The sequence below is a fragment of the Octopus bimaculoides genome, chromosome 12 (assembly GCF_046866305.1).
Source record: "Octopus bimaculoides isolate indiv1 chromosome 12, ASM4686630v1, whole genome shotgun sequence".
Taxonomy (NCBI): Eukaryota; Metazoa; Mollusca; class Cephalopoda; order Octopoda; family Octopodidae; genus Octopus; species Octopus bimaculoides.
The window spans coordinates 38140269-38163488 of record NC_142939.1 but is presented as its reverse complement, the minus strand read 5'-3'; the positions used below and the strand labels follow the sequence as shown (position 1 = coordinate 38163488).

Genomic DNA, 23220 nt, shown 5'->3' with positions numbered 1-23220 from the left:
GAGACAGGGAGAACATTTGAGGAGGGGATCTTGTATCAGATGATGAAAGGTTAGAGTGTGACAGAGAGGCAGAAACAGGTATCTTGCTATAGAAGAGGTACATAGTTACCTGGCAAGAGAGAAAGAGAAGGAGAGGAAGAAAGAGGACAGAAACAGAGGGAAAAGCAAGAGAAGGAGAGAGAGAGAGTGGGAAACAAGAAAAGTGCAAGAGAGAGCAGGAGAGTGATGGTGGTGAAGTGCCATGGCATACTCTCAAATAACAAGGATCAGACAATAGATGGGATGGTAAAGTAAGGAAGAGAGAGATAAATGGTGGCAAATGCTAGGGCATCCCCCTCAAGGTGCAGAGGTCATAATATACGCAGTCAGGTATTGCCAAGAAGGCGCAAGTCGGAAGTGAGGATTGCAGTGACTGGTGAAAACTTGAGTGTAAAGATGGAGTGGGGGAAAGCAGCAATACAGTGAGCAGGACAGTGAGGGCAGGGAAGGGGAGTGGGAGACAATCATAGTGTATGACAAGGGAAATGTGAGGAAGAGAAAGATGCAGTTTAGAAGTGATGTAGTTCGGTTTCTTGGGGTAGGGTGTGTGAAAAGTTTTTTGCTACATGTGGGTGGGGCACAATGCTTCTAGTATTCAGTTTCACTGATATGGGTGGGTCTTCTCTTGAACCTCATATTGCCAGACATGAGCTCTAACTTCCTGAGATTTGTCCTCATCACTCCATCCCACATCTTCCTGGGTCTCCCTCTTCCACAGGTACCATCCACTTTTAGTGACAGGCACTTCTGTATACAGCTGTCTTTACTCATACACATCACATGTCCAAACCAATGCATTCTCGTCTCCTGCATGCTCCATTTAATTCCTCTTAAGCCTAACTTTTCTCTTAACACAGTTGCGCTTTGTCAGTTATGCACACTGATGTTGCAAATCCAATGGAGCATACTGCCTTCATCCTCTCCAATCTACACATGTCCTCCACATTCTGAGCCCATGTCTCACTACGATGGAGTATAGCCGTTCGTACACCAGCATCATACAATCTACCTTTCACTCTGAAAGAAAGTCCTTTTGTTGCCAACAGAGGTAGTAGCTCTCAGAACTTCCTCTGTCCTATTCTTATTCTAGAAACAATACTTTCAGAGCATCCACCACTATTACTAATTTGATCACCTAAGTAGCAGAAACAATCTACTACCTCAAGAGAGCCTCCTGGCCATTTGAGAGAATCTAAGTCACATGTGCTGTCAGTACTTATTGTTTCTGCACATCTGCCATACACAAAAGCAACCTCATCTGTTAACCTACCTGTGATTCCACTGCATCTCTTATGCATCCATAGCTTACAATGGGTGCAGCAAATGGAATTACTTCCCACTCCTTTCCTATATATTGAGCAGGGCCAATTATCTGATGGAAATAGAGTTTTACCTGCTTTCTTGCTTACAGCTTTAGTCTTTGCTAGGTTAACTTTAAGGCCTTTTGATTCCAGGTTTTGTTTCCATATCTGGAACTTCTCCAATTCTGCAGTAAGGGCAAGGTCATCAACATATAACAGTTTCCATGAGCATCCAGTTTTGAATTCCTCTGTTATGGCCTGGAGAACTGTGATGAATAAGAGTGAACTAAGAACTGATCCCTGGTGAACTCCAACTTGTACACTTAATTCATCACTGTATTCAAGGCCGACTCTCACTTTACTGACAGCACCGCTGTACATGGTTTGTACTGCTCTAACAAGTCACTCCTCTACTCCTAGCTTCCTTAGAGACCACCAGATAAGAGAGCAGGGGACCCTATCGAAAGCTTTCTCCAGGTCAATGAAAGCTAAGTATGATGGTTTACTTTTGGCCAAATATTTTTCTTGCAACTGTCTCACTAGGAAGATGGCATCTGTGGTACTTCTCCCAGGAACAGAACCTAACTGCATCTCATTTAGTTTAATTCTATTCCTAATCAATTGAGCTATAACTGCCTCTAACTTTCATGACCTGGTTCAGCAGTGTGATACCTCTGTAATTGTTTCTATCTAAAGCATCACCTTTACCCTTGTAGCAGTTAACTATAAAGTATTATAGTTAAACCAGTCTTTGGGGTGACACTTTCCTAAATAACCTGATTAACCATATAAGTGACTAGTCTGTATCATACACTACCGGATATTTTAATCATCTCAGCAGTGATACCCAATGATCCAGGGGCTTTCCTAGCCTTCACATCCTTAATTGCCTTATCTAGAGTATACTGCTATCAACTCTGACAGCTGGTCCCTCAATTGGCTTGATATTTGAAAGACTCTCCTCCCAATCATTCTCCACAATTAATAACCTTTCATAATGGCATCTCCATGCATCTGTCTTCTCTGAGTCACTAGATGCAAGCATACCATTATCCATTCACACACATTTCTCACCCACATCTCTATTCTTTCTTATGCCTCTGATCCTCATGCTGTAGAACATTAGCAAATCTTTTACCTTCTGCTATTCCTTTTGATAGGTAAACCTGTCACCTAGCCTCCCTTCTGGCTCCCTGATATAATGCTCTCCTTCCACCGTTTTTCCAATCTTTCCAGTCCTGTCTCTTTGTTTTTATAGTGTTGTCCACCTTCTTGTTCCACCACCATGTCACCCTCATCCTAGCTGAGACTTTGCACCAACCACAGATTTGGTCTGTGGCCCCCAGTAAATTGTCCTGCAGGAACTTCCAATTGTCCTCTAAGCTGTATATCCCTTCCTCCTTCTCTCTATATTCAGAGGCTTCCAGGAGAATGTTTCTAAATTTTGTTTGTTTGCTGGGTCTTTGAGCTTCCATAATCTTCTTTTCCAATATGGTTTATTTCTCTGAGTCTTCCTAGCCCTAATTCTGAAGTCACTAACTAGTAGCCTATGTTGGGGTGTACACTTTTTCCTTGGTAAAGACTTCGCATTTGTGAGCATCAGCCTATCTCATTACCTGGTGAGAAAGTAATTGACCTGGCTTATGTTTCCACCAGACTAATAAGTGATAGGTGGCTGGCTGATTTTCTGAAGTTGTTAAGTTTGCAGATCATGAGATCATTTGCATTACAGAACACCAGTAGTCTTGTTCCTTCCTCATTCCTGGGGCCAAAATCATAACCACCATGCACACCATGGAATCCATGAGAATGCTACTCAATATGTCCATTAAAGTCACCAACCACAATAACTAAGTCTCTGTCATTTGTTGTTGAGCCAGTCTGCAGAAGGACCTCATAGAATTGGTCCTTCTGGTCATCAGCCAGCCCAGCCTGTGGAGTATAGGCAGAGATAAATGTAACTGTTAATCTATCTATGATAAGACTCAACTTAATAATCCCTATCACATAGTCTGACTACCTCAATTACCTTATCTACCCACTTTTCTACTAAGAGTATGCCCACATCACCCACTCCATCACTCTTGCCTACCCAGAAGAATTTGGATCTCTGTTTCTTATCCGTGGAGAATCTATCAGAGGCCCACTTCCATCTCACTTCTTGCACACCACACATCGACATGGTGATGACCCATCATTTTGATAATATCATCAGATCTCTTCTTCATTGTACCAACATTGATGGTTGTGACCCTAAAATTGTATACTTGGGAAGGTAGTTTTTGTGGGGCTTTTGTCTATCTGAAAAGAAGATCTGCACAAACACTTTCCAGGTAGCATATAACATTGGAACATTGTGGATTCAATTCAATGAGGTACAATTTCTTTACTCCCATACAGCATCCAGATTAAGGGCCAGTAAAGAGAGGGGTAAAAAGGACATGAAAGTAGTCTTATATGTCTCTATATATACATATACAAACACTACACAGTACGGTATGAATCTTACATATTCATACACACACACACACATATATAAAACCATACATCCACACATATATATAAAACCATACATCTACACATATATACACACACACACATACCCACATACACATATATACATATACATATATGAACATGCAGTCCACATAAGCATACACTTAGATAGAAATATATACATACATACCTACAAGCACATACATCCACATAAGTGCATACATACACTTATATGGTACTCTGACAGGCATATGCACTCAAGCATATGGGTACAAGAGGTGGGGAAACCTCTATTCACAGAACAGGAGTACAGTTAGCTAAGGAAGAAAGTCATGTATGTTTAAATTGAAGAGGTGGGGGGGGGGGCAGACATGTTAGCAAAGATAGACACTGTTGTTTCAATGTTTCCTTAATATTTAAACTTTTAGTATTATTATTATTATTATTATTATTATTATTATTATTATTATTAATCACTCTAAGCCACATAATATAAAAAAAAACGTAAGAAATCATTCTATTCTAATCTACATATTCTCATATAAACATATAAGAAATCATACTGTTCTAATCCACATACTAACATAAAAGCATAGAACTCGTACTATTCTAAGCTACACTCTCTGAGTGGTTGGCGTTAGGAAGGGCATCCAGCTGTAGAAACTCTGCCAAATTTAGATTGGAGCCTGGTGTTGCCATCCGGTTTCACCAGTCCTCAGTCAAATCGTCCAACCCATGCTAGCATGGAAAGCGGACGTTAAACGATGATGATGATGATATTATCATATAAACATATACGTCACATATTATCATAAAAAACATAGAAAAGCATACTATTATATTATCATATAAACATATAAGAAATCATACTGTTCTAATCTACATACTAACATAAAAACAGAAGAACTCGTAATATTCTAAGCTACATATTATCATATAAACATATTAAAAAAAAATTGTGTGGGGTGGGGATGCTGAATGGGAGAGACATTAAAACAGGTTATATTAGAAGAAAATAAGACAAAGATTTAAAAAATACTTAGCTTCTGTTTTCTGTGTTTAAAACATTGTTATTACTATCTTTAACAAAATCTAGTAATTCATATAAAGGTATGTTTGGAATTGTCATTTTTATTTCCTAGTTGACTTAACCTTTCATTATAACTAATAATTCACAAACATTTAAACTTTTAGTGTTTGCTGAACTAAGGTTTAATTTTGATTTTCATAGAATTAAGTAAAAGAAGGTCAGATTTCAGCTTGTATAGTACACCAGTCTATTGCAAGCAACTTTCTTGTTGTAGGAATTGATTTTAGGACTGCAATTCAAATTGTCTTCAGTTCAACAGCACTTAGTGCTCTTAATATCAAACTTTCCCAGTGTAGCACATGCAAGTGGACTAGGTGGTTTGGAGATTTTTTTTAGCCATGGACTTACCACAATACCTGTGATTGGCCAGTTGTATTCAGTCATACATGTCTCATAAGAAATCTTTAAAAGTTGTGTTCTAATTCCTTTGTGGGTTCACTGCTTATCTATCACTGCTAACCTTTCCCAGAAGACTTGATATTTTTTCCAGTTAAACAGTGATGATGATGAACAGAAACAAGCAGAATTGTCCCACCTGTGGAACTCACAATTTGTTCATCTGATACCTTCTGCACTCAGCCATTTCTCCTCTTATCAATCAAATACTTCATTAACTTAATAATCTGATGATAATTCAGATAAATGTTTTCTACATTTGTGATTGTATTTGTGGATTTTGTATAATTAATTTGAAGGGTTTTTCCCCATTTTTCTTGAAATTTCTTCTATGTTCAGAAAAATTTTTCAAAGATGAGTCTGAAGATGCTTCGCTATATTTTGAATCAGTAGAATCTTTTGAATCACTCTGTGCAAAGATAAAACATCTACAAGGTATTTGCTCTTTTTTTTGTTTTTTTTTGTTTTACTAAAAGTATTTTTAATGGTTTATTGTATAGGCTAGGGCTGTGCTCATGCCCTTCCTAATTCTTTAAGATCATTGAGATTGATGTGGTTGATGTTATTGAATAGCTTCAAGCCAATAACTGCTGGAAAAGCATGGACAAAGAAATTATTCAATAGTGCTAACATTCTGAGGAATAAGTATTGGGTATGATAATTAGTACAAAACCTGAATGAAGGTGGAGAAGTAGACAATTTGGATAATGAGAGAAGGCTTAATGATTGAGTCAGCATTGTCTGAGATGTTTGAGCAACTGCTGAGAGAATTATGTTATTGTAAAAAAAGCTTGTATTTCTGCTATGAATAGAAATCATTTGTTGGACATATCTGTTTATTTCCTCTGCAATAGTTTTGGGTAAGCTAGAGGTAGTAGATAGCTTCCATTTTCTAGATAACCAAGTTAGTAGCGGAGGTGGATGAACTGAGACTGTAGCTGTAAGAATAAGAATGGGCTGGGCAAAGTTCAGAGAGCTCCTACTTCTGCTGGCTACAAAGCGCCTCTCTCTCAAGAGTGAAAAGCAGATTGTATGATGCCTGTGTACAAACAGCTATGCTGTACGGCAGTGAAACCTGAGTTATGACAGCCAAGGACATGTGTAACCTTGAAAGAAATGAAGCAAGTATGCTTCGTTGGATGTACAATGTCAGTGTGCATGTTCGACTGTATGCATCTTGAGAGAAAAGTTGGGTATAAGCGATATCAGATGTGGTGTGCAAGAGAGATGACTGCGCTGGTAAAGAAGTGCTGATCTCTAACGGTGGAGAGAACTTGTGGTAGAGGTAGACTCAGGAAGACATGGGACAAAGTGGTGAAGCATGATCTTCAAACTTTGGGCTTCGCAGAGACAGTGACTAGTGACTGAGACCTTTGGTGATATGCTGTGCTTGAGAAGACTCGTCAAATTGTAGTCATGGTCAATGCTGTTGTCACATAAATGGCACCCATGCCAGCAGCACGTAAAAAGCACCTTTTGAGCATTGGGCCTCACGGAGACAAAGTGGCCAATGCCAGTGGTATGTCAAAAGCACCTTTCAAGTGTTGGGCCTCACAGAGGCAATGACGAATGACCAAGGGTTAAACGAAAGTATTTGACCCGAGCAAAAAAATTTTTAATTAGTGTAATAGGTGTATAACATGTAGTAAACGAATATGAAAAAAATGTGCGCTTGCAAATGGGGGGTGGGGGAAAGGACTCAGAAAGTTCACATCATGAATGTTCCGAGTCGTCTTACCACAGCCAAAAAAGAAAATAGCGTAATAGGTGTACAACAACTTACTGTAAACGAATATGAAAAAAAGATGCGCACTCACAAACGGGGGTTAGGGGGAGAGGACTTGGAAAATTCACATCGTCAGACTATGACCTTTAAACTCTAATGTTTGACCTGAGCAAAAAAATAATTAAAAATTAGTGTAATAGGTGTAAAACAACTTGGTGTAAACGAATGTGAAAAAAAAAAATGCACGCTCACGAATGGGGTGGGGTGGGGGAGAGGACTTGGAAAGTTCACATCGTCAGACCTTGACGTTTAAACTCTAGTGTTTGACCCCAGCAAAAAAAAAATTGTGCAATAGGTCTACAACAACATTACCTTTAAACTCTAGTGTTTGCCCAAGGTGCCGTGCAGTGAGACTGTACCCAGAACCTTGTGGTTGGGAAGAATATCCATTTTCTTTAGGGAAAAAATCGGATCGTGTGAATTCTCCTGGTCCTCCACCCCTGTTTGCCAGTAAGTGTTTTCAACTATTACCTTGGGCCAACCAATGTATCTTGGAGGCCGGAGGTGGCATTTCAGACAAAAAAATTATCTATGCTATAAACAAAGATGAAAACAAAAATTAGCACACAAAATTTTTTTGATTTTGTCTTCTACATAATGGATTAACAAAAACAATTGCAGTGTAGATGTTTGTATGCCATTCAAGAACATATGCACATACACACACACACACAAAGAAAAAAAATTTGGTTTCACTGCAACGTTTAAATCTCATTTCAATCACCAATATTTCTTCAGTATTTCTCTCCCATTAAACGATGAAGCGGTGAAATATAAGTAATAATAAAACAAAAACCGTGTGTCAGAAAACATTCTCAAAGAGAAACGTGTGCTACCACAATGAATTACAGAAATTATGTTTTACGTTAGCCTTAACCAAGAGCAGCACTTCCATTCACCCTTCGCTCAGCATGCTAAGAGAGGCTTTCGGCTGTAAGAAAGACAATGCTGCCTTTATCCTTTCTTCCTTTCTAGTCAGCACTATGACTACCTTAGTCTTTCACTCTCTACTGACAGACAAATCATATCAACTACTAACCAGCAAGTCATCCTTGTCGTCACTATCACTAGAATTGCTACTGTCTCTTTAACAACCTGTGTGGTAAAGGAATAAATATATGTAAATAACATTTCTTCCTTCTTGGTGTTAATTCTTTGATGTTCACTGGTTACTCCAATGCAAGAACCTGGAAGCGTTACATCTATACGCTACATTTAGTATTGGGTTACATCATATCGAATTGATATGGCACACCACATCCAGCCAGCTACAAGATGTATGTATATTTTAGCATACGTATGTATGTGTGTGTATGTGTTATGTGAGTATATGTGTGTGTATGAGTGGGTACATGCATGCATGTATGAGTATGTGTGTAAATCATCATCATCATCAACATCGTTTAATGTCCGCTTTCCATGCTAGCATGGGTTGGACGACTTGACTGAGGACTGGTGAAACCGGATGGCAACACCAGGCTCCAATCTAAATTTGGCAGAGTTTCTACAGCTGGATGCCCTTCCTAACGCCAACCACTCGGAGAGTGTAGTAGGTGCTTTTACGTGTCACCTGCACGAAGGCCAGTCAGGCGATACTGGCAACAGCCACGCTTGAAATGGTGTCTTTTATGTGCCACCCGCACAAGCCAGTCCAGGGGCACTGGCAACGATCTCGCTCGAAAATCCTACGGAGGCCAGTCAGGCGGTACTGGCAACGGCCACGCTCAAAATAATGCATCTTATGTGCCACCCGCACAAGAGCCAGTCCAGCGGCACTGGCAACGATCTTACTTGGCTTGCCGGGTCTTCTCATGCACAGCACATTTCCAAAGGTCTCGGTCAGTAGTCATCGCCTTGGTGAGGCCCAATGTACGAAGGTCTTGCCTCACCACCTCAGCCCAGGTCTTCCTGGGCCTACCTCTTCCACAGGTTCCCTCAACTGTTAGGGTGTGGCACTTTTTCACGCAGCTATCCTCATCCATTCTCACCACATGTCCATACCAGCGCAATCGTCTCTCTTGCACACCACAACTGATGCTTCTTATGTTCAGCTTTTCTCTCAAGATACATACACTCTGACGGGTATTCACATTGACATTACACATTCAACGGAGCATACTGGCTTCATTCCTTGCGAGCTTATGTATGTCCTCAGCAGTTACAGCCCATGTTTCACTGCCATGTAGCATGGCTGTTCGTACACATGCGTCATACAGTCTGCCTTTTACTCTGAGTGAGAGTCCCTTTGTCGCCAGCAGGGGTAAGAGCTCTCTAAACTTTGCCCAGGCTATTCTTATTCTAGCAGCTACACTTTCAGCGCACCCACCCCCACTACTAACTTGGTCGCCCAGATAGCAGAAGCTATCGACTACCTCTAGTTTTTCACCTTGGAATGAGATAGAAGTTGTTTCCTGTTTGTTTACAGTCTTTATTGCACCTGAACATCTGCCACAAACAAAAACTAACTTCCTAGTTAACCTGCCTTTGATGTTGCTGCACCTCTTATGTGTCCATAACTTGCACCGGGTACATCTTATAGAGTTACTACCTACTCCTTTTCTACATACTGAGCAGGGCCATCTACCTGAAGGGGTTTGTGTTTTATCTACCTTCCTACTTATTAGGATTTTGGTTTTAGCTAGGTTGACTCTAAGGCCCTTCAATTCTAGACCTTGCTTCCACACCTGAAACTTCTCCTCTAGTTCTGATAGTGACTCCGCAATTAGGGCAAGGTCATCAGCATAGAGGAGCTCCCAGGGGCAACCTGTCTTGAACTCCTCTGTGATTGCCTGGAGGACTATGATAAATAAGAGGGGGCTAAGGACGGAACCTTGGTGGACCCCTACCTCTACCCGGAATTCATTGCTGTACTCATTTCCAACCCTCACCTTACTGGCAGCATCTCTGTACATGGCTCGCACAGCTCTCACTAACCATTCTTCTATCCCAAGTTTCCTCATTGACCACCAGATAAGAGATCGGGGGACCCTGTCAAAGGCTTTCTCCATGTCAACGAAAGCCAGGTACAGAGGTTTATCCTTGGCTAGGTATTTCTCCTGCAGCTGTCTTACTAGAAATAAGGCATCAGTAGTGCTTTTACCTGGCACGAACCAAAACTGCATCTCATCTAAATTGATTCGCTCCCTAATTAGTTGGGCTATGACCCTCTCTGTAACTTTCATTACCTGATCTAACAGCTTGATGCCTCTGTAATTATTTGTATTTAAAGCTTTACATTTACCTTTGTAGCAGTTGACTATGATGCTGCTACACCAGTCATTGGGTATGACTCCTTCATGTATCACCTGGTTCGTAATATGGGTGACTAGGCTATAGCCAACACTGCCAGATATTTTGAGCATCTCTGCAGTGATTCCTGATGGGCCGGGGGCTTTCCCGGTCTTCATACTCTTAGTTGCTTTATCTACCCTGGTACTATCAACTCAGATAGCTGGTCCTGCTATTGGGTCGACATACGGCAGGCTCTCTTCCTCCCATGTATATATTTATGTATATGTATAAAAAAATTTTCAGTTTTAACTGTTGTCTGCGAAAATAGTGACATATATGTGCAGATGGATAAGCGAATATATGTGTATACTTTAAGATTATACGTATATATGTGAGTGTGTATATGTGTTTATATGATTGTGTGTGCTTGTATGTATGTATAGGTAGGTTTATATTTGCATGTATCTAAGATGTTGTATCCATTTTACCATTAGACAGTTGTGAGAGGGACACACACACACACACACACACACACACACACACATATATATACACACATCAGAGTAAGCTCATAAATGCGAAACAAGGTGGAAAAAATAGTACTCGAATACCAGAGGTAGAGTAATATTAAGAAGTAGCAAAAATATCACAAAACCTGTTACTCAGAGTTTCACATTCCCGTTTGTCAGATAGTTTTGTGAGGAGAGTTGCTAGAAACCCGGCAGGATTAAAAACGAGACCTGTTGAAAGTTCGGATGAACCTAGTGTAGGCTCAACAGCTAACACAGAAATTCCGGAATGGTGTCCGGCATGCTGAAAGACCACTGAGATTGTGGCACCCCTCAGCTTCTGTTGAAGCATGTCTCTAGAAGGTCACTTTGATATAAAAGCAAATATGCAGGGAATGGCATTGGACATTTTGGGGATCTTTCATTTGTGCTAGAGATCATGGCGTTCCCACATCCCTGAGCCTGCGATTCATACTGGCACCAAACATCTTGCTCCGGCTTGTCTTTAGATAATGTCAATAAAGTGGACAGGGTCTATGAGGTGTTGTGCCAGCTTTATTGGACCTAAAACTCTACACAGGCATTGCTGACCTCTGCTCAATATGTGTGTTTTTTTCTTTCCTATATATATTTATTTTATGTTTAGTATATATATTTATATATTTTTAGTACATTTCTTTTTATTCAGAAGTCCTGGTTAGTTTAGTGCAACTGACAGATGTCCACCCTGTGCTCAAAAAACAAAGAGACTTTTATCTACATTTCATGTAGGAATGTGCACACTCTGTTAGATAACAAGAGTAATTGTAGGCCTGAAAGACGCAGTGCATTTGTTGCACGTGAGCTGAACCGTTATAACATTAATATAGCTGCATTTTCAGAGACTCATATAGGTGATGATCAGCTTGAGGAAGTTGGAGGTGGATACACCTTTTCTGGGAAATGGAGGCAGAAGGGGGAGCGCAGAAAAGTTGGTATTGGCTTTGCAGTTCAATCTGATATCCTTAAGAAGTTGGAGGAGCTTCCTGTTCCTATAAATGAATGTCTAAAGACTCTAAGATTTCACCTGAAAGGTAGGTGTGATAAAGATGCAAGTATTTTTTATACCTAGTTGAGAGCTATACTTATGAAAATCCCTAATACTGATGAGGTCGTTCTACTGGGGGATTTCAATGCCAGGGTTGGAACTGACTGGCAAACATGGAACTCTCTAGGATGTTTTCCAGTAGGGAAAATGAGTAGTAATGCTACTGGAGCTTTGCGATGAACATGAACTTTACATTGCAAGCACTCATTTTATACACAAAGGTGATCACACGACAACATGGATGCATCCAAGGCCTAAAGTTTGGCACTTACTGGATTATGCCATCATCCACAAGTGTGACATCTATGACATTTGTAGTGTCAAGTCCTTTCATGGATCGGAATGCTGGACAGCTCACAGTTTGGTGTGAGCAAACTTCCAGATGATGATTAGAGTGAAAGAGAGAAGAGGGCCAGTCTGCATTCCTTGACGTTTGAATGTCCACGAGATATATGATGCTATGTTGAGGAAAGAGCTTCTGACTCATACTGCAGCATGGTAGGATTTTCGAGACCAGGTTCTTCAAAATGCTGCTGAAACACTGGGATATGCTACTGCCAGACACAGACTGGTTTGATGAAAATAACTCTGAAGTTCAGTGACTATTGGCTGTAAAGCGCCATGCCCACAATGTATTGCTACACAGAGGACTTTCTCTTGTGCAGTGAAATCTAGCACTTGCTCACTATAGCAGTGTAAAATCATTACTGCAGCAATCTCTCAGGAAGATGCAGAACACTTGGTGGGAGAATCATGCTCGTGATGTTCATGCTGCTGCTGATGCAAATGACAGGAAGAAGCTTTACCATCTTATGAAGCAAGCTTATGGACCTAAGAGCTCCACATCAGCTCCTTTGCTTTCCAAGGAGTCTTCCACTCTATTTACTAAATCAACAGAAATCGCAGGTCACTTGATCGAACACTTCTCGAAACTCCTAAACCTTGAGTCAGTTGTGGATGAAACAGTGATGGATACTATGCAACAAAGACCTATCATTGGTTCCTTAAATTTCACGCCCTCAATAGATGAAGTAATGACATCAATAAGTAAATTGAATCTTGGTAGGGCACCTGGAAAGGATGGAATTTGTGCTGAGGTCTTGCGATTTGGTGGTGATTACATCATACAGTCCTTTCACAAACTTATTAGTGCAGTCTGGAGGGATGGTGCAATACTTAAGGACTGGAAGGATGCAATTATTCTTCCTCTCTATAAAGGAAAAGGAGCCTGAACAATGTGTGGTAACTATAGAGGTATTGCTCTATTAGCTGCTGGCAAGGTTGTGGCAAATATTCTTCTTACCTGCCTGAATGAGTGCCTCGTCAATGATGTTATTGTCCAGGTATTCCCAGAGAGCTAACCTTAGCAAAAACATGAGTAAAAGCAGCAGTTGGGGCATGGATGTCATCCTGCTTGACACCATTCTTTATAGGAATGGGTCCCGCCAGGCTTGGCTTCCATGAGCACATTATAGCACTCATGGAGGGGATCTATGATTCTCAGTCGGTCGGCAACTTAGCGAGCGCATCAAGATTCGCCTGGGTGTTAGACAAAGGGATGTGCTTTCGCCAGTCCTCTTTAACATTGCGACCAACCCTATTAGATGTTCTGTCAGACAGCGGAGGTCTCAGTGTTGAGGGGATCAGGTCCTAGTCGCTGGGTCACACAATGGTCTCCAGGCTCTTGTGGGTAGATCCCTGGAGTTCTGTCGTACAGTCAGGCTAGGAATCAACATCGGTAAGTGTGCATGGTTCTCCATTCGTGGTTGGGGCAAGTCCTGTCTTGTCAACAATAGCACTCCACCGAGTTACCATGGTAATGCGATGAGAAAGGTAGAACCAGGAGAGAAGGTGTCCTACCTAGGACTTAATGTTCCTACATGGACTTCAAGCTCGAGTCAGGAATTTTGTTTAGATTCAGTGGAGCAGGTGTCCCTGGATATCAATAAGATTTGCAGGGATCCACTGAAACCCTGACAGAAATTCCTCTTGTTACAGCAGTACTATTTGCCAAGACTGTTTTATAGTCTCACGCAGGTGCTACCGTCAAGAGGAATTCTCGAGAGACTTGACACCGTCATCCGTGTGGGAGTTAAGTGGATTCTTCATCTCTCAGATAACACTTCTTCTTCCTTTCTATATAGCAGCCGGTGTGATGGTGGGTTAAGACATCACCAGATGGTGAGGCTGATCCCCAAATGTGTCATCCGCCGTAATCTTCGCCTTCTGATGTCGAGATATGCCTCCGTAAAAAAGATTGCTGATTCGGCAGGATTAGCCCAACGGAATCAGCAATTAGTAGCTTCCTTTGACTTGCTGTTGCTCCCTGTTGATACTACCGAATATGACCTTGACATCTGGCTGGTGCACTCCCATAGATGGGTGGCCCATCCAGTGCACGGGGCGTGTGTGGCAGCGTTTTGTGGGGATGTGATTGGCAATAGTTGGATAAGTAGACCTGGTGGGATTACAGAGAAGTGCTTCTTGAGTTTACTCAAGATGTGCTCCAATGTATTTCCCACCTGAGAGACCATGATACATGGTGGTCGAGTGGACTCCATGTGTCCAAAGTGTAGAGTAGGGGCGGAGACAATATCTCACGTCAGCAGAGATTGTGGCACCCTTAAAGGGCCACGACTTGCCAGACACAACAAAATCTGTAATCTGGTAGCGAAAGAAGCTGCCACCTATGGCTGGAGTATTAGTGTGGAGCCTCCGTACATTGTGGGAGGCTACAGGCTGATACCTGACTTAGTTTTTAACTGTCCTGAGAAAGTAGTAGTAGTAGATGTGACCATCCAGCCGGAGCAGGGAGATGCCTTGAGAGAGGCATCTCTTGAGAAAGTACGCAAGTATTGACTGATCATACCATTGCTTTTGCAAGAGTTTGATCAGCTGGTAGAAGTGCATGGACTCCCAATCAATGCCTGTGGTGCCTGGTGCTGGCCTGCGAGTGCGGCGCTAGATGCCTTGGGCATTAAGGACAGGTCATTCCGAAGACTACTCAGCAGGACAGCTATCCTACACATACGGTGAGAGATTAGCTCTCAGCATAGGGATCTTGCAGGCAGGATCCCTGTATGATGACTAGCAGTAACTAAAATTATAAGGTGGTTCACATGTTCCCTTGGCAGGACAGTGGGAGTCGCCTCAGGAATGCCTCATCATTAGTGCCTGCGTTCGTGCATGTCACTAATGACGAGGCATGAGTGTGACCGCCCACTATAATCAAAGGGAAAGAATTGGCAGTCAATATTCACAATAGCCAAATGCCTCATTTGTTGTACATCTATTACACTAATTTTTAAGTCTTTTTTTGCTCGGGTCAAACACTGAAGTTTAAAGGTCAATGTCTGACGACGTGAATTTTCTAAGTCCCCCCCACCTCCATTCACGAGTGTGCATATTTTTTTCATATTTGTTTACAGCAAGTTGTTTTACACCTATCACACTATTTGGGGGAGGACTGTGGTGAGACAACTTGCAACATTCACGATGTGAACTTTCCGAGTCCTCTCCCCCACCCCACCTCATTCGCGAATGCACATTTTTTTTCCATATTTGTTTACACCAAGTTGTTTTACACCTATTACACTAATTTTTAATTGTTTTTGTGCTCAGGTCAAACACTAGAGTTTAAAGGTCATGGTCTAATGATGTGACTTTTCCAAGTCCCCCCCCCCTCTGTTCACGAGTGTGCATTTTTTTCATATTCGTTTACAGCATGTTGTTTTGCATCTATTACACTAATTAATTTTTTTTGTTTTTTACTTGGGTCAAACACGAGAGTTTAAAGGTCATGGTCTGATTATGTGCATTTTCCGAGTCCCCCCCCCCCTTCGTTCATGAGTTTGCATCTTTTTTTCATATTCATTTACAGCACGTTGTTTTACACCTATTACACTAGTTTTTAATTTCTTTTTTTGCTCAGGTCAAACACTTTAGTTTGACCTGACCAAGACCTTTGGCATTATGCTGTGCTTCAGAAGAAGACCCATCAAGCCAAGTAAAATCAGTCTTGGCAGATACTGGTGTCATGCAAGTGGCATATAAAAGCACCCATTACACTCTCAGAGTAGTTGGTGTTAGGAAAGGCACCCAGCCATAGAAACCATGCCAAATCAGACTGTAGTCTGATGCAGTCTCTCTGCTTGCCAGCCCTAGTCAAACCATCCAACCCATGCCAGCATGGACAATGGTCATTAAATGATGATGATGATGAACCCAAGGGTTGAGCATCAGGAGGTAAATTGTGTTATGGACCAGTCTTTTCTGTGGAACCTGGAATTGTGGTTGATGTAACTTTCAACTATGTTGCTGTAATGTTTTGAATGTTGTCATTTTCTTCACTCTCACTGACGAAATCTTCATCATCTGATGATGAAAATTCATTAATATCAATATCAGATTCATCTGAAGACAAATCACTATTTTTTTTTTTTTTTTACATTTTGTATATCATCAAGTATAAAACCTTCAAATTCAGAATTTCTACTTGCTGACGCCATATAGACACACTTCACTTCCAATGTTGAAAAAATCATGCGGTCTAAAAACTTTCACAGTATTTATATTTGAGTAAAGGCAGAAAGGCTTTATCTTGCATTGTCACAAAGCTATGAGAATTCAATAACATGATTGTGTATGTTTTTTAGCAATTTCATACAGAAGTTGATTACAGCTGGTTATGGCTGATTTGAACAAATAAAGCGGAGATTATTTTGGCTGGAGTTGGCCAGTTTGAATGCTAACCAAACAGTCAATTAGTTAGTTGGTTAGATATTTAGCCAATTAACTAACAATAAAGAAGTGATATTGAACCAGTAGGTTATTATTATTGATGTAATGACCCTTCCAAGATACAACAATATATATATGGACACAGTTAGAATACCTCCTGTGTCCTTTCATACTGGCCACCACTTTGTCGTCTCTGTTGCAGCTGTAAATGTCATGTCTTACAGCATTTAAAGTGTTCACAGATCATTGAGCAGCAGTTGTGATGTTGCATTTTGATACTCAGCGCAAATCATCATGTACAGGTAACTTCTTTCCTACACTCAGATGGCTTCCAGTCCTCCATGTCAGCTAACTTTTCTCAACCGCAGCTTTAATCTTTATACTCTCATCAGTGTTGACTGTTCTCCAATAAATCAAGTTGTCCCTGCAAAAAGGAAACATGAAAAAATAATCAAATTTGGCCCAAACACCCTGTGTATGAATGTATATATATATCTATACATGCACACACACACACACCACATACCATCTACCAAATTCACTAACAAGGCATTTGGTTTGCTCAGAACTGTATTAGAAGAAGCTTGCCCAGTGTACTATGCGATGGGAATGAACCTGGAATCCTGTGGTAGCAAAGGTGACTTCTTAACTACACAAACCATACCTAACATATAAATGTCATTTTTGTCATTTTATATTGGCAAAATGAAAAAGATCTTTTAAGTTTTAAATTCTGTTTTGTAACATGTAATCTCTAGCTTCTACCCTTCCTTTAGACTTAAAATACAATGGTAATATGTTGTTAATTTGTTGGTTCTTGTATATAGTGTGAAATAGTTGTATACTGTTTTTGGCGATTGCCATTTTAGTTAATAAATATTCTTGGGAGTCTCCATTTAGCATCAGACAATTACGAATTATGTATTCTCATAATAATTACTAAATAAGTTGTCATTTTATCTCCTGTTTCTACTCCCTCCCCATGCCCTCACCATCTCCACGATAGCTATGCATCTTTCTTCTGCACGTTTTCCTAGCAATTCGTAACCACCCCTACTTCTACATTATATATAATGTACTTGTGCTCCTGTGTACCTATGCTGGTGCATATGTGTGTGATATATATATATATATATATATATATATATATATATATATGTATAAATATATAAAAAGATAAAGAGAGCAATGGTAAAGTTGGAAATATATTTTATGGATAGAGTCTTACAGCTGTTTCTGGGAAGATCCAGTACTTCTCTTCATTGGAGACAAAAATAGTAAAGGAATCGATTATTATATCCATAGGCGTAGAGTTATAGTATGAAGTGAGAGTGAGTGTGATGCGCTGAAAAAAGAAAGAAAGAAAGAACAGTACTTGGAGTGTAGTTTCATTCCGTGTAAAGTAATCCTTGTGGGAATTTTCCGGAAATAGTTGCTGCAGCAAAGGCTGAGATAGCAAAGGTGTATATATGCCATATTGTGTCCGAGGTACTTTGCTTGTGTTTACTTGAAGGATGCCCAGGTCAAGTGAGAAATGATTGATTTAATAAAAAACATTAAATTCTCTAAATCCAATTCAAACTTTCAAAAAAAGCTATCACAGACCATAAAAAGAATTTCTAATTCCCCCAAATTGCATATACTTTCGGACAAAACAGGAAATTTATATCCCATCACAGTAGAGGAATACATCAAATTCATTAGGAACAAATTAAACAGGTCCTACAAGCTGGCATCAACATCTGCCTTAAACGAGGTCAACATCAGCCACTGCAAAATCATGAGGAGGTTAAACGTGGATGACAGAACAGAACCGTACTGCCCCACACCTCCACACTTCAACCTCAAGGACCACAAGAAGGATTTCATTACAAAACCATCTATTCGTTTAATATGCCCTACAAAATCAGACCTCGGAAGAATTAGCAAGAATATTTTAGACAAGATAATACCAATCGTCAAAGAGAAACTACATGCAAATCTATGGTACCACACCGGGGAGGTCATTGCATGGTTCCACACCTTGGAGAGCAAAAACTCCTTCTCGTTCCTACAATTCGATATCAACAATTATTACTCCTCTATATCTCCTAAGCTTTTAAATAAGGCTATTCTCTTCGCCAGGAATCTTACTAGCATAACCCCTTTAGAAATTAACATTATAATCAATGCTCACAAAACTCTTATAGCTTTCGAAAACAAGCTCTGGTTCCGAGCTAATCAACATACTAATAGCTCTAACAAATTATTTGATGTAACCATGGGATCTTCCGATTCTGCTCAGGCCACGGATTTAGTTGGATTGTATATACTCCACCAATTAAAATCACACTTCCCTAACATCCATGGCGGTCTATATAGAGACGATGCTTTACTTATTACCAAGGCTACTAATAAATCTTCCATAGAAAGGACAAAAAAGGATCTACACAAATTCTTCTCAAGTATGAATCTATCAATAACATTCGAAAACGCGTATAAAACGGCTAACTTCTTGGACGTCTCTCTGAACCTATCTAACTCGCAGCACTCCCCCTATCATAAACCCAACCAGTACCTAAAATACTTCAATATTCACTCTAATCATCACAGATCTACTTTCGATAACATAATCATAGGTATCTCAACCCGCATATCTGATCTATCCTCTTCCGAAGAAATCTTTAACAATCACACTCCATACTACAATCAAACACTAGCGGCTAGTGGTTTCTCTCAACAAATAAAATACATCCATAACACCAGACTTAAACAATTTATATCCCAAATCGCACCTCAAGGACATAACATTAATCACAACCACAACCAACCACCCACATATTCAAACAGACCCCACAAACACACTTATAACACTAGGGCTAAATCTAAGATGTATAAAACAGTTAGCCGCACCAAAAATATAGACAACTGCCCTCCACCTAAATACCTTGATTACAACATGCACAGAACCCCCCAAAAAAGCGGTGGCCGCTCCATCCTGTGGTACACCCCCCCCCCCCATTTTCACTTAACACTAGGAACTTAGCCAAATCTTTCTTTAAAATACTAGATTCTAACTTCCCACGACAACACAAATACCACTCTATATTCAACAGATCCACTTTAAAATTGCCGTACTCTACCACTCCTAACTTCGAATCTATTATAGCAACTTCTAATAAACATAAACTTTCGCTCTATTACCAAAACCTATGCAACCATAACTACGCTAGCGCCAACACCCGACACACACATACACCCAACACGGACATTAATATACGTTCTTCTAACAATAACGCCTGTACACTCGAACAAAACCACAGTAGATCCCAACCCATTAATATTCTAGATAATAACAATACCAATAATAACAATGATAGGACAAATAGCTATAACAATAATTCCATCGATCTAGATTCTTACACATCCCCCAATAACATATCCTCCAATAGTAATACCTCACCCACCAACAGACGCAACCCTCAAGCCTTCTATACTTGTAACTGTCGCTCCGGGACTATCTGCCCGCTTCAAACACATTGCATAAGATACAACGTAATATATAAATGCACCGTGAGAAATCTATTACATAACTCTACTGCTACATACATAGGTACAACTAAAAACTTCAAACATCGCTACGCAGCCCATTTGCACTCTTTTAGATATGACAAACAGTAAATCTACAACATTAGCCAATCACATTCATCACCTCAAAAGCACAAATACCCAATATACTTTAAAATGGTCCATCTTAGATTCTGGAACTCCATACCAGGGCCAGCGCTCCAACTGCAAGCTTTGCCTAAAGGAGGCATTCCATATTTTAAAATACAATTCTCCCTCTCTACTTAATCGATATAATGAAGCATTTAGCAACTGCAATCACTGTTCTTTCCATACCTTTGAATTTTATCACAAACAAAAGTGCACAAACGATCACGCAACATAATCGCACGGCTCCCCATAGGCAACCTATTCAACCTGGCAAAACCATCCATCTTTTTACCATCTTTTGAATAGACTCACTTCTTTTTCGATCCTATCACCACTATATATATATTCCCAAATCTACCTCCTCTACACTCTACTTGACAATAACACCACCACCACATACAAGCTGCTTGGTTACTTTCAATCCCAATTCCACCGTCTGTAAATTGGTCTAGCTATCTTTTAGAATATGATACTACCAACTACCTATCTCATTCCTCTTTTTCTTTATTACTGACCTTGGTTTGTCACCCATACCCCCACCACCTATATACTACCTCTGCGCATTCCTTCCTCCTCACTAAACCTTTTAACCTCATCCCCCCTTCCTCCTTCCCTCACTATACTCATCCTCTCTATCCAGTCAGATCAACTGACCATAAAAATATACCACTACCATTCTCCACCTGAATCTTTCCTCTATCCCCTTCCCACTCTGTCTTCAAGACTTGACCTACTTACCCTACGCACATTTCTCACTTGACCTGGGCATCCTTCAAGTAAACACAAGCAAAGTACCTCGGACACAGTATGGCATGTATACACCTTTGCTATCTCAGCCTTTGCTGCTGCAGCAACTATTTCCGGAAAATTTCCACAAGGATTACTTTACACGGATACTTACTACTGGAATGAAACTACACTCCAGGTACTGTTCTCTCTTTCTTTCTTTTTTCAGCGCATCACATTCACTCTCACTTCATACTATAAGTCTACGCCTATGGATATAATAATCGATTCCTTTACTATTTTTGTCTCCAATGAAGGGAAGTACTGGATCTTCCCAGAAACAGCTGTAAGACTCTTTCCATAAAATATATTTATTTATTTATTTATTTATGGGTTTCAGCCAAGTGGCTGTGGTCATGCTGGAGCACCACCGTGATTTTCTGTCTTTATGCTTTGCTCTCTTCACGTTCCTTGCATGGCTCTTCTCCTGCACCTGATATAGTCCAATCAAGAGTTTTGATGGCACATCTGGTGTATAAGAGAATTTGACATAGCTGCCCTAAACTGTGTCTCATTTCGAGCCATTGGTTCGTCTGGTATCGTGGAGAGGAAAGCGTCGAGTTTTGTCTTGAAGACCTCCACATCCGTGTCTTGCAGGTCTCTCAAATGTTTTGGCAGGGCATTGAAGAGCTGAGGTCCTCTGAAACCGAGGCTGCTGCAGTATCTTGTTCTTATGTGAGATGCAGTGGACGGCACCTTTGGCACCATGCAGTGGCGACCCGTGCGGGCATTCCTGTAGTACTTGATGCCAAAGTTCGGCACCAGTCCTTCCAGTATTTTCCATATGTATATTATTACATATCTCTCCCGCCTGCGTTCCAGGGAGTAGAGACCTAGTGCCTGTAGTTCATCTGCTGGACTGTGGCAATCTTTTTTGTATAGTGCCTCTGAATTGCCTCGAGTTCTGCTGTCCGTTTGACACTGTGTGGTGACCACAACTGAGAGCAATAGTCTAGGCGGCTCAGGACAAATGTCTTCCATAGAGTCAACATGACTTTTTGATCCCTTGTACGGAATGTCCTCAGTATCCACCCTGCCAGTTGTCTGCACTTTGCTGTCAACTTGACAATGTGCATGTGAAATGATGCCCAGGTCTCTCACGGCTTGTGGTTCTGGGATTGCAGTACCTCCAGGTCCTGTGTATGCCAGTCGGGAGGCACTTGTGGCCTTGTAGCGCAGTACTTGAAATTTTTCCGCATTGAACTACATATTGTTTTGCTCTTCCCACTCATATATTGCATTTAGGTCATTCTGTAGGCTTACAATATCATCAGGATTCTTTATTGCCTGAGATAGTTTTGTGTCATCAGCGTAGCTAGTGACAGTGGCTCTCCGAGTGACCGTGGGCATGTCCAGAAGGGCCACTATGAACAGTAGTGGCCCCAGGACAGTTCCTTGCGGAACACCGCTCAATATTTGTGTTTCCCTAGATAGTTCTCCATTGGCTACAACTGTCTGACTTCTACCATTCAGGAAGTCATGCAGCCATTCTCCTAATTTACCAGTTATGCCAAGGTTTCGCAGCTTGTGACATATCAAGCCATGATCAACTTAAGACATTATGACCGAGTCATAATGTCTTAAGTTTAAGATGATTCCCATGCATCCCCTGAAGAGAAGGTTACAATTTTAATATCACAGATCCCTATGGATCACATAGGTTGTAATCCTTTGAAACATATGTGGGAATAAAGTATGCAATTATAACATGCGTTTTCTCCATTCCTTAAATTTTTAAATATACTCAAATACCCAAAATTTCAAGGAGTTCCTGCCTTAAAAACAGGAACTACACGACAGTTATTTTGTGTTCTTTGCTACATTGGTTTCTATTAACCCATTTATTCTATCCGAAGAATTTTTATTCATTAAGATAGAAGAAATACATATAATTAAATATATATATATATATATATATATATATATATATGCATCTCTGTGTACATGTGTATGCAAGAACACATATACCAGGTTGAATCAACAGATTCTTTTTGAATTTCAAGCTTTAATTTATTAAAGGTTCAAACAAATTACATACACAAAGTGTTTGTTCATGAAAATAT

General features: G+C 40.4%; 1 protein-coding gene across 14 annotated transcripts in view; it reads left to right on the top strand.

Annotated features, from left to right (window-relative positions):
- LOC106879092 (alpha- and gamma-adaptin-binding protein p34) overlaps positions 1 to 23220 on the top strand; it is a 209338-nt gene that overhangs the window by 135919 nt on the left and 50199 nt on the right. For all 14 annotated transcript variants that reach the window (XR_016243832.1, XR_008265306.2, XR_008265305.2 and 11 more), the window contains one exon: positions 5662 to 5757. Coding sequence is in view for 7 of the 14 variants with exons in the window: in XM_089360925.1 (XP_089217051.1) it covers positions 5662 to 5757 (96 nt within the window). In the remaining 7 variants the exon portion in view is untranslated. The remainder of the gene's footprint in view (positions 1 to 5661; positions 5758 to 23220) is intronic.